Source organism: Sciurus carolinensis, chromosome 5, assembly GCF_902686445.1.
Source record: "Sciurus carolinensis chromosome 5, mSciCar1.2, whole genome shotgun sequence".
In the NCBI taxonomy this organism is placed as follows: Eukaryota; Metazoa; Chordata; class Mammalia; order Rodentia; family Sciuridae; genus Sciurus; species Sciurus carolinensis.
Window position 1 is genome coordinate 32,331,401 of NC_062217.1, and position 19,503 is coordinate 32,350,903.

General features: G+C 36.3%; 1 protein-coding gene across 4 annotated transcripts in view; it reads right to left on the reverse strand.

The window, feature by feature from the left end:
- Sohlh2 (spermatogenesis and oogenesis specific basic helix-loop-helix 2) overlaps positions 1–14,628 on the reverse strand; it is a 50,616-nt gene extending 35,988 nt beyond the window's left edge. For 3 of the 4 annotated variants that reach the window (XM_047552101.1, XM_047552102.1, XM_047552104.1), the window contains exons 1-2: positions 14,504–14,628; positions 2,364–2,578 (exon numbers count right to left, since the gene is read on the reverse strand). In XM_047552101.1, the coding sequence (XP_047408057.1) occupies positions 2,364–2,578; positions 14,504–14,551 (263 nt within the window). In that variant the 5' untranslated portion in view covers positions 14,552–14,628. Of the gene's footprint in view, positions 1–2,363; positions 2,579–3,738; positions 3,844–14,503 lie in introns of those variants that run through there. The other variant, XM_047552103.1, reaches the window with a different exon arrangement.
- Positions 14,629–19,503: the final 4,875 nt, after the last annotated feature.

The window sequence follows — 19,503 nt, forward strand, 5'->3', positions numbered from 1 at the left end:
GGAAATAAATAGTTGTACATTTTCCTGGACCCATTCATATTTTGAGGTACTATAAAACAACAACAAATATCTAAGAGGAAAATCCACAAATAGCAGAAGAAAAGCTAAACTAGATTCTTCATTTTGGGTTAGTCATTAAATGTTAGCCAAAGCTCAAAAGACTTTTAAAAAGATGAAATTTTAAATGCCTTATGAGTCAGTATGTTTATAAGACTCATTACTCTATGAAAAACCACAGGTTGAAAAATTATAAATTTCCTCCACAATAATTTAATAATTCATAAATCATGAACTCATAATAGTTCTGAGGGCAAGGAAGGGAACTCCTATCCTCCAAGGTCAGCAACACAAAATCAGTTTCCACAAAGAAAATATCCCCTTTTCAAAGAGGAATACAAAAGCTAGAACTCATTTTTTGTCCCCAGAATACCACTGACCTTATCCATTCGATCATTCACTTATACCTACAGCAAGGCTGTGAGTCAAGACCTACTCTGGGAATTGAGAACAGAGCAAGAGACAAGGAAAAAAAATTGGTGTATTCTACAAACTACCCTTTTTTCATTTCAGACACATACTTTTAGAGAAAAATGAAAGAACTACCATATGCATATCTGTACACTTAATGCCTTCATCTGTCTTCTTTCATCTACTATGAAATAAGCTATAGACCAATAGCTCAGTGGTAGAGCACTTGCCTGGCATGCATGAAGCCCTGGGTTTGAGCTCCAGCACCACACAGGCATTTACTTACACACACACACACACACACACACACACACACACCTTAAGCTGTTATTTAAAGCAATGAAACCTATAGTGGGGGAATCTGCCGAAATAAATATCAGACAGGAAATTCTGTCCTTGAATCCCTAGGTTTTAATAACTGTGATTAAACACAAAGCTTGTTCTTAAATAGAACTTTATTTTTACCCTGTTCTAAACATCAATGATGAGCAAATACAAAGTTCTACTCCATTTAGAGAGACAGATAGAATGTCACTCCTGAAACAAGGGAAGAGATCAGCCATACTGATTTGTTCAGTGTCCTTCCAAAATCATGTATGCACTTGATTTATACCAAGTCTGGCGTATACTGAATCTCAGAAGTATAAAATAAATGGCTTCAATACAGAAGTTAAATAATTACCTACTTTTATAAAGAACCTGAAGTAAGTAGTTCTGAGTTTTGTGAAAACAAGATATGTGCTCTTTGGCAAGTCACTTTAGTCTTATTTTCTTATCTGTCAAAAGTAGGGACAATGAAATCCTGCTCTACTCATGTCATGGAACTGCTGTAAAATAAAAATACTATATGAATGAGAAATTGTGTTAAGTCCCTGACCAGGAGTAACTAACTATGGCAGATGTTTTTAAAGTGCTATGATAAAGTAGGCACATGCTTAGGACGACTGTTCATAACGTGTTTGGGAAGTGAAATCCACTTTTGAGGTTTGCCTGGTTTGTCTAGAATTTAAGTTACCAATAGAAAGTTGAAAGAAAAGCAGACTAGTGGTTCTAAGAAACTCCAGGAATAGTGTGTGTCTCTCCCCCTAAGAAAGGACTCAATGGCTTGGGCTTCCCATTCCAACACTTCTCTTCCCCTAATATAGCCTGCTTGCCCCTATTTAATCAGGGATCACAATATTGACTCTGAATTTTCTGAGTCCTATCTTATAATTTTGACAAGCTCTCATATACTCAGTGTTATCTATAATTCTACTTTCTTGATCATGTCTTTTCATAGAGAGAAAAAAAATTTGTTCTGTCCTAACCCTGTTTAAATACAATCTAAGTGGTTTAAAATTCTATGTAGCCAGGAAGAACTGGACTGCAGTTCTCAGGAGTCCAGTTCTCGAGAGCTGGAGCGGGACGGAATAGAGGGCTTCAGTGGACCTCCATGAAGAAACGGGAATGTTGGAGGTGGTAGTATCTGGATTAGCCTTGAGGACCTCAAGGCTCCAAAGGACAGCTTCAGTTCACAACCAACATAGCAGAGCTCAGAGTGCTCACTTGCTTTAATATCTGCTGTAATAATTAATTAACTCTGAAAAGATGTGTCATTTTAATGATGTAGTTATTTTAAAAGTATATCTAAGGGAGTAATGTAAGGATTATACACCAAATACCTTTCTGGGACCAACTAATTCTTACATTATCACCCAAACCTATTCTCAAGTTGAAATAATTCTTACAGTATGTCACACTGGCAATAAAAATAGCAACATGTATATAGTCAGTCATGAAGATATGCTTCATTTTAAAAATTAAAGTAGAAATATATCATCTTTTAAGGATTTTTATAGAAACCTCTTTTTAAAACACCAGTCTAAAGATATAGAGTCAAGGTTCTGAAAGTTTACCTAATTGACCTGACAGCTTCCAGCTCCTCTGCACTCAGGAAGGAAGTGGTCTTCAGGAAAACCATGTCAAATGTGCAATCATCTAACAGTGTGGCTGCCTTCTGCACATCACTAATGGTGATGGTGACTGCTGCTGTATTTGCAAAAAATTTCTGGAGAGCATCAGCCAGGTGGTAAACAGTGTCATCGCCAACTAACAAGAGGTCTATTTTTGCCTAAAGGAGAAGGAAGAAAGCAAAAGTACTACATAATTAATATCTGGACATAGAAAAAACATTGTGTATGAGAGGATAAAATAAATAAAGGTGACAAATAACAATGATTGCCTCTACAGCTGGGCTGGATGGTGTGCTAAGCACCTCAAAAGGCAGGAATGTATTCAATATTTGGGATTCAATGGATCTGAAGGTCATTCTATTTTTTAAAGTTTTTCCTACCCATACTATTCTGCATTTTCTTGCAAATTTCTAACTTGCCCCATTAACAACAGACAACAATCTTATGACCCAGTTTCTCAATAGTCCATCCCATTGGAAATTCTGTTTACTGCTTAGAAAACCAAACTGGTACTCTCCCACACAATTCATTTTGGTGAAACACACATTCCAAAGAACAGCAAAAATCTAAATTCCTAGATCCTAAGAGACACTTGAAGTCATTTGAAGGGAATATGTATGCTATTCAAATCTGAATATCAGGAACCAAAAAGTTTCTTCATTTCTATTTGGGAGTATTTTCAAATACAATTAGGAAAAACAATTTCCATCCTCACTTTTAATTTCTCTGTGTTTTATTCCCTATAGGTAATGAACATAGCCCATGGAAAATGCCCAAAGTTGCAAATGCTTGAATTAATGGAAAGAGTCAAAAGGCAATTGGAAAAGCCAGACCATGGACAGATCCATGTCTGAAAACAGATTTAGGAGTTGAGGGTTGAAGCCAAAAGTAGTAGGTGGAGGATTTAGAAATTCATGTATAAAGAGAAAAGCAGCCTGCCAAAGGTGCACCTCTGTAGGGCAGGATCCTGGTGTAGTGGCTCCCTGGACTATCCCCAGCTTCCACCTGGTTTCCCAAGGATTGCAGGAAAGAACTGTGAGGTATAAGAAACCAGGCAGGAGATTGAAGTAAGTAAAGATTCTGAATTTTTTACCTGCTCATCTTCTGATTTTCTTCCTTTTTTTTTTTTTTAAAGTAAGTTTTTATCATCTCATATCCTCATTCATTTCCTTCCCTTGGAACAACCACTGTTAACAATTTGCTGTCTATCCTTCTACACAATTTTTATGTCAAATATATCAGTATCACATACCCACATACAGCTTTTTTTTAATAAATGGGATATTCCATTTTTTAAAAGTTAAGTTTTTTTTCTCACATAATGATGTAGTTCAACAGTTCCTCAAAATTTTTGGTCCAACGAGAACATTTTCATTTTCCAGAAGATTACAGATGTATTTTCTTTAAAAAAAAAAAAAAAAAAAAGTTTCCTATCATTTGTTAGGATCTGGGGTGGATACTCATCTGTCATCTTCATCCAGTCTTTCTCATGTCCAATGATAATAATCGATGAAGCCATTCTCCAAATGTCGAACTTCAATGTTGTTCAAATGCTGTGATGAATATCTACATAAAGCTATAAGATCAGAAAGGTTTTCCGTTTTTCAACTTAGATACTGCCAAATTGTTCTCTCCAATAGAAACAAAAGTTTGTGTCCCTATCAATAATATATGCAAGTTCCAATATCCCTGAATTCTTAAGACCAGTTATTCTTAAGCTTTTTAATATTTTTGCGACTATTGTGAATAGCAAAACCCATTTAATTTTCCTTTTCATTAGTATTTTCCTAATCATCATTTAATATCTTTTCATTTTAACAGTAATTTACATTTCTATTTATCCCACATTCTATTTATCATGCATGCCCATTTTATTATGCATGCTTTTGTGTACCTTCCTATTTGTGGTTTGTCTTTTTCTTATTGCTCTGTTGGATTTTGTATATTGTGAATATCAGTCAACTATTTTGAGTCTGTTGCTCCATCTTTAAATTTAAATTCTCTTGTCACTGGTGTTTCAAATGTAGTTACAAATCTGTTTCCTTTGGGACTTTGGTGAATTTTGTCTTACTTTCAAACCCATCTGTTTATGTTAAAATATGGTTTGATATGCTAAATGCTTTTTTTTTTTATTTAGCTTTTTATCCTCTGAATTTATTTGGTGATTAACATGAGGTAAGTATCTGATTTCATCTTTTTAAAAGGTAGAGCTAACTGCCCTGATGGCATTCTTGAACAAGCTAAACTTCCCTCAGTTTTTTTAAATGCTACCATTGTGTATGATTTGTTTTTCTGAAGCTCATTTTGATTAATCTATTTGTCTATTCCTGGCTATTAGCACACTGTTTAATTACTAGTTATTTATAGAGTGTTTTTCTACTAGATAGAGTATATACATAGTTTCATTCTTGTTATTTTAAAATTTTGGTCGTAGGTATTTCCCCCACAACTTCTCTTCCAACAGAATTTTAGTATCACCTTGTCAAGGAACCCTGCTAAAGTTTTGATTATGCTTGCATTTATTTTTTTAAATTATTTATTCATTTTTAAATCTTTTACAGACTGCATTTTGATTCATTGTACACAAATGGGGTACATGATTTCATTTCTATGGTTGTGCACGATGTAGATTCACACCATTCGTGTAATCATACATGTATATAAGGTAATGATGTCTGTCTCAGTCCACCATTTTTCATACCCCCCTCCCTCTCATTTCCTTCTACATAATCTAAAGTTCCTCCATTCTTAGTTAGAATATCATCACTGTATTAAATCTCCCTATTTAGAAGGTATGACTCTCAAGAGAATTTGGGTCTATTATGTTCTTCATTTTTATAGTGACTTTCATATAGATTTTGCATGTATCCTTGAATATTTATTCCTAAATATTTTAACATTTGGAGATCACTGTGAAGGGGATATCTTTTCTCAGTCACTGAATTTTCTCATTGACATAGTGGACATATAGAAATGCTGTTGATTTCTGTATGAGGAACTTGCTTCATATATTTTCAGACCTGTATTTAGTCATGACATATTTTAATTGATTCTTCTCAATTTCCTTGGTAGACAATCATACCATCTTCAAAAACGACATTTTTGTCTCCATTTCCAGAATTTATGCCTTTTACTTGTTGATTTTAAAGCACTGGCTAGTGCAGGGGTTTTAGAGCTAAGTAAAATGTATTTTTTAAAAATTTTTTTGTAGTATAGAAGAACAGAATGTCTTTGTTTTGTTTCTATGTGGTCTAAGAATTGAACTCAGTGCCTCACACATGCTAGGCAAGTGCTCTGCCACTGAGCTACAGCCCCAGTCCAGTAAAATATATTTAAAACACTGAATATGTGTACATATATTTTACTCATAAGTATGCATCAACATAAAATTTAAGAATATATACTTTATGCTAACAAATTGTCAAAACTACAAAAATAAATAAAGCATTGGCTAGAATATCCAAAACAGTAATGAACAGCAGAAGTGATAATGAGCACTCTTGGTTTGTTCCTGGCTTTAGTGGGAATATTTTAAATATTTTTATCACTAAATATGAAACTTTCTGAAGGTTTCTATCAATATCCTTTATCAAAAATTAAAAGTATATTTCTATTTGAAGGTATGAATTTTAAGTCAGAAGTGGGTGTGGAAACATACCAAAGGCTTTTTCAATACGAACATGATCATACTGTTTTATTTATCCTTTAATTTGCTAGGTAAAACATCACATTAGTACATTTCCTAATGCCAAGCCATCACTGCAAGTGATAAACCAATTCATAATGTATAATACATTCAATTTGTTGTCAGATTCTTGTATCTATGTTCACAAGTGAAACTGGAAACAATTTTTGCTTTATTGTGTTATCATGGTTTTAGTATAAGGATTGTATGGCAACCTTGAAGAAGGAAAAGAAACATCAATATTATTCTATCGTCTCAAATATTTTAGAAAAACACCGAAATTAACAATATGTTTCTTGAGACTTATTTGAAACATGTTTATAAAAATGAATTTAGATTACCTTTTACAGGTAATCTAATGTGAAATGATCTAATTCTTTTCATTTATTTCAGGTTTCCTACTTACTGTAGTTTTAGTCAACCAGGGTTGACTAAAGTTTCCAACCTTCTCTTAGGAGAATTTTGTTCATGCATATTTTGAAAAATCCATTTCATCTATATTTTCAAATATATATTAATTTTTAAAAATATACAAAATGCATTTCTGGGTTTTAGCATGCTTTCTACTAGAAATTAATGGTTTTTTTTCTTCTTTTTTTCCCTGCTTACACTTTATTAGAGACTACAGAACTTCTATTTTAACCTGAGTTAAACTCCTATATAGTTTTTAATTTTGAAGAGGATAGTATTAAATTAGTTTTTGAATTTTTGGCCATTCACCAGTTGTTCATTTCTTATTGTGATGTACCATCAAAGTGAATGTGACCTGTATGTTGTATACTTTTTAGAATTTGACATTTTCTTTATAACCCAATAGTTAATTTTAGTTAATGTTCTATGGGTATTTAAAAGCAATGTCTATGTTCTAGTAGGCAAGTTCTATATATCTTTTAGAACAAATTCGTAAATTGTTTTCTTCTGTCGGGTCTAGTTACTCTTTCAGTTTATGAGAGGTATATTACAATCTCCCTCTCTAACTATGGTGCTGTCATTTTATCAATGTTTCTATAAATTCTATTTGTAACTAGGGGTCATATACATAAAGGTTCATGACAAGTTACACAAATTTCTATGGATATAGAACTGTAATATTTATACTGTATATTGATCTAGATTTATATGTTAAACAGTATATATAATTATATAAAGAAAGTTAAATATGGAATATAGTTGTCACCTTTGATACTTCACCTGAAATTTTACTTTTATTTCTACAACTGATTTTCGTATTCCCCTATTTGGAGCTTTTCTGTATTTTGATTTTGTGTAACTTTTATTAATAGCATAAAATTGAATATTTAGTATTTTTAACAATCTGAGCTTTCAGTTTTTGATACAGGACTAAAAGCAACTTATATTTATGACATTTACTACTTCCATTAATGTAATGATTAATCAGTTAATATTAATTATGAAACATTTACAACCTAATGTGAAATGATCTAATTCTTTTCATTTATTTCAGGTTTCCTATTTACTGTAGTTTTGTCTTTGACTAGGCTGATCAATTTTTCCTTTATCTATCCTGATGTGCCTACAGTGCTTTAGGAATTAAATTCTAAATTTAATAATTTAATTTCTATTCTGAGTGATCAATAGTCTTTGCTTTTTATTTTGAATTAATTTTAGATTTACTGAAAAGCTGCAGAGAGTTCTCAAACACTGTTCACCCAGCTACTCTATTAACACCGTACACAGTCATGCTATTTTTATGAAACCCAAGACATTGTGGGTTTTTAATCACAATTTGAAAACACTAAGAAATAAACATTGGTACAGTACTACTAGCTAAATGACAGACTGTTTGGATTTTACCATTTTTTGCACTAATGTCCCAGGATCTCTTCTAGAATAACACATTTAGTTCTCATGATTTTTAGTCTTCTGTAATCTGTAAAGATTTCTCAGTTTTTCCTTATTTTTTCTGACTTTTGAGGAGTGCTGGTGAAGTATTTTATAGAATATCCACAACTCGGACTTGTCTGACATTTTCACATAATGAGACTGAGACTTTGGAAGAACATCATAGACATGAAAGACCTTTCTCCTGGTGTCATGCATCAATGACACATCTACAGAGATGTTCACCTTGGTCTCTTGGTGAAGGTAGTGTCTACAAGGGTTCTCCACTATAAAGTCACTATTTTTTCCTTTCCATACACTGTTTTCAGAAGGGGTCCCACTAAGTCCAGCAGCATTCAATAGAAGGTGTCTCAAGTAACCACCTCTTGTAGGAAGAGCAAATTGTGGAGCTGTTAAAACCATCACAGTAATTAATTAACTGGAGATTTTGGAGGGGTATGAAAATAACCCATTTCTCCTAAAAGTTATACCCCCTAATTGATATTCATCAGTGGATCTTGCCTGTAGATCCACAGGCAAAAACATCATAATTCTGTGACATTCCAATTTATCATTTCCTTCCTTTCTTCTACATTATACTGTATTCTTATGTAAAGATTTGCCCCTTCTCCCTAATTTATTTATTCATCCAGCATTCATTTATATCAGTATAGGCTTATGGATATGTATTTTATTTGTTGGGTTACAGTCCAATGTTACTATTTATTTTGTTAGTCAAACTACTTCAGTTTGGTCACTAGGAGCTGGGAAGGGCTTCTTAATAAGCAAATGTATCTATTTGCAATTAAGATATAATCTAAATCTACAACCTCTCTTCCAACGAAGCAGTCTCCCTCCACACCATACTTCACCTAATCCATGTACTTATATACTATGACTTTTTGGAATTTAAATTCTAACCATTATTAAGTTTTTACATTTTTATTAACATTTATACTTAATGATTTTTGTTTCTCTAATTCCTACTGTTGCTTGAAGCTCATATTTGCTTCTTTCTTGGATTCATTTTATTGAATAAGGAAATTATTCTAAAGACTGAGGGTACAAAAGGGAGACCTAGAAAGTCTGAAAACATCTTCATGTGCTCTCACAATTCAGTACTAGTTTTACCTGGTGAATATTTCCAAGGTCCAAATTACTTTGTCTCTGAATTTTGAAGAGATTGGTTCATTTTCTTTTGCTACCCAGAGTTGGTGATGAAAAGTCAGTTGCTTTGTTTCTCTTTGGGTGATTTTCTCTTCTTTATTCTCCGGGTTTTTATAGTTCTCTAAGATGCCTACAAGTTTTTATACACTGGCTCTGGAAATGTCTTTTTTTATGTCTTTGATAATTTCCTTCTCTCTCCCCCCTTGTAAATCTTCTATTAGATATTAGAAATCCTAAATTGATTTTTCATGTCTCAACTTCTGAGAGACTAGACTTCCTTTATTTTTTAGATCATTAACTCAGTCCTCAATCTAGAACTTCTAAAGAGTTTTGCAATCTCAATAGTTTAATATAACTAGCTAATTTTTAAGAGTTTTTGGTAAATTTCCATAACTTGCTATTTTTACATTTCAATGTCCTCTCTGAGAATATAAATTAGAATTTTTAAAGTTTATTTCTATTCCCTTATGTCCTAGCCCATTCGGGCTGCTATTAAAAAGATACCCAAACAGGGTAGCGTATAAATAACAGAAACTTATTTCTGAGTTTTGGAGGTTGGGCAGTCCAAGATAAGATGCTGGAAGATCTGGTATCTAGTGAGGGCATGATTTCTGGTTCATACATGGCAGTTTCTCGCTGTTTTCTCACAAGGTGGAAGGGATGTTATGGGGTCCTTCTTGAGTCTCTTTTACCAAAGGGCACTAATCATATTCATGATGGGACCCTACAAGTCCTGATCAGTTCTCAACAGCCCAACCTCCTAACATCAGCACCTTGGGGATCAGGATTTCAACAGATGATAGTGTTTGGTATAACTGTTGTATTTGTGCATTTTTGTTTAGTTCTGCTGATGTCTGGCAATCTTTGCTTATTCAAAACATACATGTGAATCAAGGACTGAGTGGATGTGAGGCAAGCTTCCCTTTGAAAACCTAACACTTTGGTTTATTCCCTTCCTGGCCATAGCTGGTTTCCTTTTATCCTTGTCAATGATAGAGATATGGAAATTATCCACATTGGGAGTTCTCCTCCTAAGTATTGTTTTTAGGGAACAATTCCTGGGTTGCTGCTGTAGTAAGAATGAGCTGGAAGAGTCTAGCAGGGTCAAGAACTCGAGGGTCCCATTTGGCCCAGGTGCTCTGCATCCATTCAATTCAAAACCAGGTGAGCACCCTCTCTCACTTTGTTTCTATTGCTAAAATTATTTTGCCTCAGTATTTCTTTGTATCTGCTAAATTGTAGTTTCTTTTATTTAATTGTAGTTTCTTTTATTTTATTTCTTTTAATTGTAGTTTTCTTTTATTGGAAAAAAAAATCAATCCTATCTGCTTTCTAAATTTTAAGTTCTCTTGTGGAATTTTTTTTTTAAATGTTGAGAGAAGCTGTTTTGTTTGAATTAAGATCCCATTAAGGACCATACATTGCACTTGGTTATTGTCTCTTTGGACTTTTAATTTAAAATACCAACCCACTCCCTTTCCACTCCCTTTTTCCCTTTTACGTATTTACTTGCCTTTTTTTTTTCTTTTTTTTTTTGGTACTGGGAATTGAACCCAGGGACACTTAACCACTGAGCTACATCCCTAGCCCTTTATTTTTATTTAGGAACAGGGTGTCACTAAGTTGCTGAGACTAGTCTCAAACCAGCAGTCCTCCTGAGCTGCTGGGAGCCACCACACCTGGCTATTTCCTCATTTTCTAAGAGTATCTCCTGTATGGAGTATGGAGTGCACTGAAGGTTTACACATGTACTCAGTTCCCCATTGTGAACCAACCTCACCCACTGCCTCACAATCAGGGTAAAAATGTAAACTCCTTTATAGCCTGGTATCAACCTACTTTGCCAACCTTATTTCCTTCTACTTCCCTAAAATACCCTACATTTTAGGAAGACAGCATAATACTTTGAATGAACTTTGAAGTTTGGAATTTCTACAGCAGAGTGGAGGGGTCATTCCAGCATGTTTGTTTTTCATTTTATAAGCAGTCCTCTTTCTAGCAGTATTTCCTGAGCACTTTTGAGTGCAGATTGTTTGTGATTCGCCACTGTAGCACGATTTAGTCTGTATAAATAAATTTCCTCTGTGACCCCAAGGTTGAGCACTAAAATAAATCACTAACAAATGGCCATCATAGGAATGATTATAGTTTTGTTTTTGAATTAACCTATTAATTGAAGCAACTTACAATGCCCCTGAATAGCAATCTGGTACATATGATTTAACTTTCTCCGAGATACTTTTAAGAATGCAAACGGGTGCTATAATTACACTAAAATATCATGTATAAACCAGGGTGTCCTGGACTATGAATAATTTGAAAAATCTATAATAGAAACGCTTTCTTTTAAAACATCCTGCCACTATGTGCTTAAATAAGCCTGATGTTTACTTTCACTATAGATATTTACTGAGTCACTCCTATGGGACAGATGCAGTGGTGGGTGCTAAACAGACAAGGTCACTTCCCTGATAGGGCTTACAATCTAGCTGTTTTTAACTCTGCTGCTGAGAAAGCAAAGCCTTCCATCCTTGGAACACAGAATAGGGTTTGAGCTTCAGTTTTACCAAAGTTGCTACTGATTTTCTTTTCTTTTTTCTTTCCTTGACAGCTTGATGCAGTGAGAGGGGAACAAAGGCTTTAAAGGCAGAGACCAAGTTCTGCCATTTAGTTCAGACACCTATTAGGGCTGTGAATAAGATACTTATGTGGTCCTCTTCTGGAGGGTAACACTTTGATTTTACATTGCAAGACTGTTAATGAGGACAAATGTTTGTGCGTGCTTTGTGGGTGGTAGTTTCTGCCATATTTTCTCAAGTAATACCAAACCCGAACATAAAAAACACAGAAAAATGTCAACTTACCCTGATAAAGGAGAGGGAAAGGAAGAAGTAGAATTAAAAGGAGGGTAACATGTCCATGCTGAGCAGTGAAAACAGCTCTGAATGGAACTGATGTCTACATTGCTTGGGCTACAGGAAGCAGGGCATGCTGAGGAGCAAAAGGCAAGTTTGAATAACAGAAATCAGCTGCCTAACTTGAACCTTTTCCTAGGCAGCACCTGGTGTGCTGACTGCAATGTCCCCAGAATCTCAATCTTGTGGAGAAGGGTCCAGAAACAGCCAAAGGGGCAGAACGCGGGAAGTGGAGAAGTGGAAAGGAGATCCAGAAAGGGATTCAGAACTATTACCACAAACCCACTGCCATGCACAGGAGCCTGCAGTTTTGCACATTGTTTTGCATAGTGGCCACAGCAGAAAAAAAAAAGTTCTGGAAAGACCTGAATTGCCACCCTGTCAGAGACTTCTTTTCCTGCTCTACGAAAAAAATCAATGTCATAGCACACTTGGAATGTTAGTAATCAGACAAATTAGAACATTGCTTAAGTCCACCATCCAACAACCAGAATTAAGCAAACAGCTTATAATCAACATAAATCTGAATATTTACTCAGTTAAAAATATCTTGCTAATGGTGTGATAATAGGACACAATGAGAAAGATCTACTGATAATAAAAAGGAATAAAAGTTTCTCGTATGTTCTGCTTTTCCAAAACTGCCTTTTAGTTCATCTAACATTTCCACCTGTGATCACAATTTGGAGTGATACTAGATTTCATTTGACAGCAAGTCTTTTTCTGTTTGAATTGCTTATTGCACCTTTATAAAAAAAAAAAAAAGCAATACATATTCATTGGGAGGTTTTAAAAGACTTAAAGTGAAAGTAAAAAGCATCTGCAATCCCACCACCCAGGGAATATGCTGTTAACATCTTTTAAGTATATCTTTTAAGTATAGGCAGTTTTAGTACTGTGACATCACCACCAACCTTCTTTATCCTCTTCGATTTCCATGGTCACAGTAACACACAGGGCACTCCAATCTCACAATTTTTAAAACACATAATTTCCATTTGCAATCGGTGGCAGGCTAAACCCTTAATTAGTAACAGCAGGTGCTGAAGTGCTTAAAGCAAATCACTCCTACATTTTAGTGAGTTGTTATTTATGTCACTCTTATCACCGGGAGCAGCTCTGACAATCAGCAGCAGCTGCATGGGCCCATGCTCTCATGGGGCAATTGTGGGCTTCTAGTTTCCCCAGGAGTCAAGGGATTTAAGCAGCTCTATCTGGAGAAACTGAGCAAGCTGTTCTTCTTGAAAAGGCATACAAAAGGTTCAGTCAGGGCTTCATAGTCTCGTGGGTAGGAAATCACAATTATTTACGTACTACTACATAATCAGTTATTTTATTCAGAATTCCATTTGTAGCAGCTTGCTTCATCTTGCACCACAAAATACTTTTCATTCCAGTTTTTTGTTTGGTACTAAGGATTGAACTACACTGGGCACTCTACCACTGAGCTGCATTCCCAGCCTTTTTTGAGTCAAGGTCTCATTCCCTCATCTTGAAAAATTTAAGAAAATCTGTTAAACGAGTCCACTTCAAAATAACCATTCCGTTTCAGAGGGTATGTTCTGAAGAAAGGAAGAGATTAAGTAGTAGTAGATTAAGTCTTCTGAAGGTTAATTATACCCGGCATTTCAGGCCTCCCATACTTATCCATAAAATCTGTGAAAGTCACCACTGGCTGGCTTTGCTTTCTAGGGTGGACTAGGTTTTGTTCATGATTTAAAAAATCACCTCTTTATCTAAAAGAGTTGCCGTGATCACTTTGGGCTCTGCTAAGGGAATAGCCAAATAGGGGCTTTCAGAAGAGGCCAGAGATTTCCATGTGGAGGTGGAGGGTTTGTGGAGCGCAGGCACCTTTCTCGTCCACAGCTTTGGTTTCCACACTAACTTGCCAGCTTGGTCACAAGGTTTGAGCATGGATACCTTTGGAGGCCACAGCCAGTTAGCAAACTGGAAAGAAGCCAACTTGTCTAGCGACAGGAACGCAGGAAATAAGACTTCCTATGTGAAATACGTGTCTTCCCTATGTTAAAAATAAGTGACATTTTGTCCCCAATATCTCCAAGTACCTATTAAATTCTGCTCTTAGGTAACTCTCCAAGTGGCCTTCTGCTTGAAAAATGATTTTAAGTTGGGCAAGTGTCAAGCGCTGGGAGACAGGTTATCTTATAAAACTGTTCGGCCCCCTTTCTTCCTTGGCCTCCTTCCCTGATGTAATTCGGCCCCATCCCCAAACTCAAGGCCTCAGGGCCCCAAGGACCAGGACCTGGTGCCTGGGGGCCCTCTCGGAAGCGCGGGCCACACTCGCTCAGCTGGAGGCACCTGGAGGCGGCCCTTGAAGTGGCCCTCCTAGGCCCCTCAATGAGAGCGGCCTGAGTCCGGCTCAGAAGGCCAGGGGCCTGGGCCCCATGGCCCGCCGGCGCGCGGTTATAAACGCAGCTGCCTCCCCTTCTTCCTCCACCTCTTCCTCCTCTTACCTGGCCCGAGATCTGGCGGAGCTCCTGGCTGATAATTGAGGCGGCCATGGTGCGCAGCGCACGTGCAGAGTCCTGGGGCAGCCTCCCCGCAGGAGGAGCTCAGCAGCCCATGGCGTCCCTGCTTGCTCACTCACTAATGGCTCCTTGGCGCAGCTGTGGGCGCGCCGCCCCGCCGCCCTTAAAGTGGCCCTGCCACCGACCTGGCACCTGGGGGAGCTATAGTCAGCTCCAAGGAGCTTTCCAAGGTGCCCTCGGGGCTTTCAGGAGACTGTCATTGACACCCCCAACTCCCTTACCCTAAAAGATCTCCCACCCCAAGGCCTGGGGTAGAACTGACATTGCCCCCGCACAAATGGGAAACCCAGTTTTACCTCGGGCTGCTCAAAATACTTATGTCTTTACCTTCTTCTGGGCAGTTGATGAATGTTGGGAATTTGGCTAACACAGGTTTTTCTCTTTGTTAGAAGCGCACACATATGATAGGGAAAGCAAGTATTGTTTATGGTGCTTTCTTTTGAAACCACTAAGAAACCAAAATTTTAAGAAACTCTTTATTTTGTCCTGTGATTTAATAAATATTGTCCCCATATTCTCAACTGAAAAAGTAAGCCAATAAGAAATCTTCTGGCAGAGGCTATTCAGTCTTCATTAAACATTTTTATCACCATCTGTGGAGGCTCAGGGTTTGTAGAGGACACTTCCTCTTGGTGTGTCTTTACTACCACTGTGATCCCCCCCCCCCCCCCCCCGCAGTGCTACAAACAAGGGTTGCTTTGTTTTTTGTGTAGACACCTGATCTTGCTTGAATTTATCAGACAAAAGTGTTCTATATGAACCACCACTGCAGGCAGTTGGTCTCTGGGCAGGCATCCTGGTTCCTACCGGTGCTGTGCTCTCGGGACCTGATTTAGACCGTGAGAATATGCAAAAGTATTGCTGTTGTTTCACACTATTTGATAGAAAGAAAAGTACAAAGTTCTGAAGAAATCATTTTGTATTACTTTTGGAAGTACAGTTGGCTCTCCGAATCTGTAGGTTCCCCATCTGTGAATTCAACTGTAGTTTGAAAATTTTAAAAAATTGTGTCTGTACTAAATAATGCAAACTATTTTCCTTATCCCACAAACAATACAGTATACCATTGTTTACATAGCATTTACATTGTATTAAGTATCACAGATTGAATATGCCTTACCTGAAATGCTTGAGACCTAAGATGTCAGATTTTCAATTTTTAGGTTTGGGAATATTTCCATGTACATAATGAGATATATTGGGTGATGGGATCCAAGTCTGAGCAAGAAATTTGTGTTTCATAAGTGCTTTGTACACATAGACTGAAGTTAATTTTATACAAAATTTTTAATGATTTTTGTGCAATCCCTCACTTAAGGAAAAGGGTAATACAACTTGAGTATCAGGTCAGCACTTTAAAAAATTGCTAATTTGGGAGCATTTTAGATTTTTGGACTAGGCATATTCTACCTTCATAAGTAATTTAGAGATGACAAAGTATATAGGAGGATATGAGTAGGTTATATGTGAATACTACACCATTTTTATAAGGGGCTTGAGCATCTGAAGATCTTGGTATCTGTAGCAGTTGTGGAAACAATCTCCTGCTTAAACTAAGGGACAACTGTAGATGTACACACTTTAATAAACATGAATGTCACTTCTTCATTGCTTTTCCAACAAATCGGGAACTGAGAGTATCTAGATAAATGTCTGGGAGGGAGTTGTTTTGCCCCACCGATACAAGGCAAAGGGAACTCATGGTCAGATGTTGGGGTGGGGTGTGAATTGAAACAGTTTTGAGCATCCCTTCCTGAACAGTTAACCAGGTTTTCGTTGCTCAAGAGGGTAAGAATAGTAAGTCTGATGCTAAGAGTGACAGAGATATTTGTTGAAATTAACAAAGTCATATTGCTTTTGAGTTTGAATTTGAAAATGCCCCTAAGATTGTGAGAGAAAAGCACCACTCTTATGTTGATAGAAGAAAAAAATAACAAATTTCTGTATCTAGAATGTGTTCATACTTCATAAGAATCAACTTAAATATTTAATATCTTCAGAAAGAGAAAAGAAAGCTTACTTTATAAATGAACGGACATTTATTATAAAACAATGGCACTCCCTGAAGGGGATTTTGCTCCCTATGGAATATTTTGCAATATCTAGAGTCACATTTCATCATCACAACTGGGGGGTGAACTGGCTTCTAATGAGTACAGTTCAAGGATGCTACTAACTATTGGTCAAGGCACAGGACAACCTTCTACAACGGAATTATCTGGTCCAAAATGGCATTAGTGTAAAGGTTGAGAAACCCTACTATAAGCCCTCCAAATTATAGTAGAGTGTAAAATATTTGTCATGTTTAACTTGCTTGAATATAAACAAATACATAAAACAAATATAGGAGACAAATGGGCAAGATGCATACTGCTTCCCAACAGTATGAACATACTTATTTTTATAAAAAACTAAATATAGTACTATGAATTATAAAATATTGCAAGAATAATTCTACATAGAGAAATACATTATAAACTGTCACTCTAAATCAACAATTCAGTCTTAGGAAATAGTTAAATGTATGAGTACTCATGGTATATGCTTTACATTATTCCCCAAAACATAATTGTGCATTTTTCACAATATGCATATATCCTAAATAGGTTTGTAAGTAATATAGGATATGTAACCTGTTCAAATGTACTCTGTTTATAAAGAACCTATGCTTTCAATGTTTGGATCTTTTCTATCCAACTGTTTTTATAGTAACTGTTATGTTGTATCCAGCATTGTTACTTACCTGGTTTTTTCAAAATCAAAAAAATCTAGAACTTGATGAGATCCTAGAGGTACCTACTTGTTCTCACCTTTCAAAAGATACTGAGACCCACAGAGTGTTCCCATAAATGAGACTATAACCACTGACGTTGAAAGTCAGAGAATTAACTGATTTCAATCACTTGTTACTAGAAACTTTTTAAATGTAATACACGTAACTTACTTTTTAAGTACGTATACTTTTAAACATCATGTTTGCAGTGTCTTTTGAGTTTTACTTTTTAGTTTAACTTCACTAACCATCAAGTTCCACTACAGAATTATAAACAAAGATGGGCTCATAATGTTAAGACTTTGGCTTCTACTTTTGTCACCCACTCCCACCTATTTTTGGCATTTCATTCTAGAATAGCCAGAATGATCTTTTAAAATATAAACCAAAATATTAACACCCTTTCTTAAATCCCTACATTCAGAGAAACAGCTCGAATCCTATTTCATGTCCAACAAGGTTCTATGTCCTCTGACTGCCTCTCCAATCTTGTCTCTTGCCATTCTTATAACTTCTCACAACCTCTAGTCCCAATGCCTTCCTGCTGCTTCCAAAATGCTAGGCAAGTGCTAGGCTGGAATGAATTACCTTTGTTCTTTTCTGCTTGGCATGTTCTTCCCCCGATTTCATTTAGATCTGTTATGGTGATAACTCCTGGGACACATCACATCAGACTCTACCCCTTACAGTATTTTTTATATCATCTCTATGATTTTATACAGTGATTTTTGTTTTTACTTGTCTTATCCCACTCTAAAAGAAGTTGTCTTATCCACCACCACCATAGGTTGGTCTAGAAAAGCACCTGGCTCATAGCAGGCACAAAATATTTAATGAAAGAATGAATTAAGGTTATTTTGATTGTTGTAGTATATGTGGACTTTTATTCAGGTCTTTCCTGCTCTAGGCCTGTGATCTGTCCTCTATATCATAATGCCACCCACTGTGTAGTGAAAAGCAAAAGACAAGGTTTAGAGGAAAGGAAAACATATTGCATATATCCACATGAAAACTTGGTATCTCAAAGCCAGGACTGCTAACAGTCATGTTGGTGGTGGCACCAAGAGAAGAAAGTCAAATATAATCTTGTCCTTTCCCTATTTTAAAATGTGCAAGGGTTCCTCTGCTTTTAAAAATAAGTTCACATTCCTCCATGTGACCTTAGGAATCACATTATCTTGCCCTAGTGTGGCTTTCCAGACTTCAGAGTTCAATCAAATCAACTCAATCAGTTTCTATTCCCCAACAGTTCCAGGATTCCCACCAATAGTTCCTAATAAGATGCACACAACCAGATAGAGGAACTTTTTTGAAACTGTAGTGTTAGATGAATCGGCTAAAGTCCACAGATATTCTGGACTGTCTTTAAGGGATGGCATTTACCATGAAATCTGTGAGCACAGTTCATGATTTGGAAACCATGCTGGATATTTCCTCTGATTCTTCCCAGCTACTATTTACTTATTGGTCTTTTTTGGTTTTGATCCCAACCTAAAAAATTTTTCTTGTCCCACCTTCCCTGCGTAAAAGAGTCTACCCTTCCAACTTGCATACCTCCTTTCTGCCTCATGTTCGGTTTCTCATAGCCTTAAAGTCTAGCTCTGATGACAGCTACATTCTCTAAGGTTGAGTACTCTTACCCCTAAATATTCTCATTTGTCCTGGCTTGGGTTTCTCCCACACTATGCACTGACTCATACTTTCCTTTTGTGGTTAGTCTGGGAAGACAACAGGAAATTTTCAAAGTATTTCTAATTCTATCCACTATAGACTGAACATTTTTGTCCCCTTAAAATTCATATATTGAAACCCTAATATCCCAAGGTGATATTAGGAAGTGGGACCTTTTGAAATGTCATTAGGTCATGATGCACAAATACTCATGGATGGCATTAGTGCTATTATAAAATACAGAGGTGCCTTGCCCCTTCTACCATATGAAGCACAGTGAGAAGATACCATCAGACATGAATCTGCTGATCCTGGATTGATCGTGGACTTCCCAGCTTTCAGAACTGAGAAATTCCTTTTGTTTACAAGCCACTCTGTCTATGGTATTTTGTTATAGCATCTCAAGTAGTCTAAGACAACCTCTTATACCTCTGCTCAACAATTATAACTCTATAGCAGTAGCATGATAAAGTAGAGACTA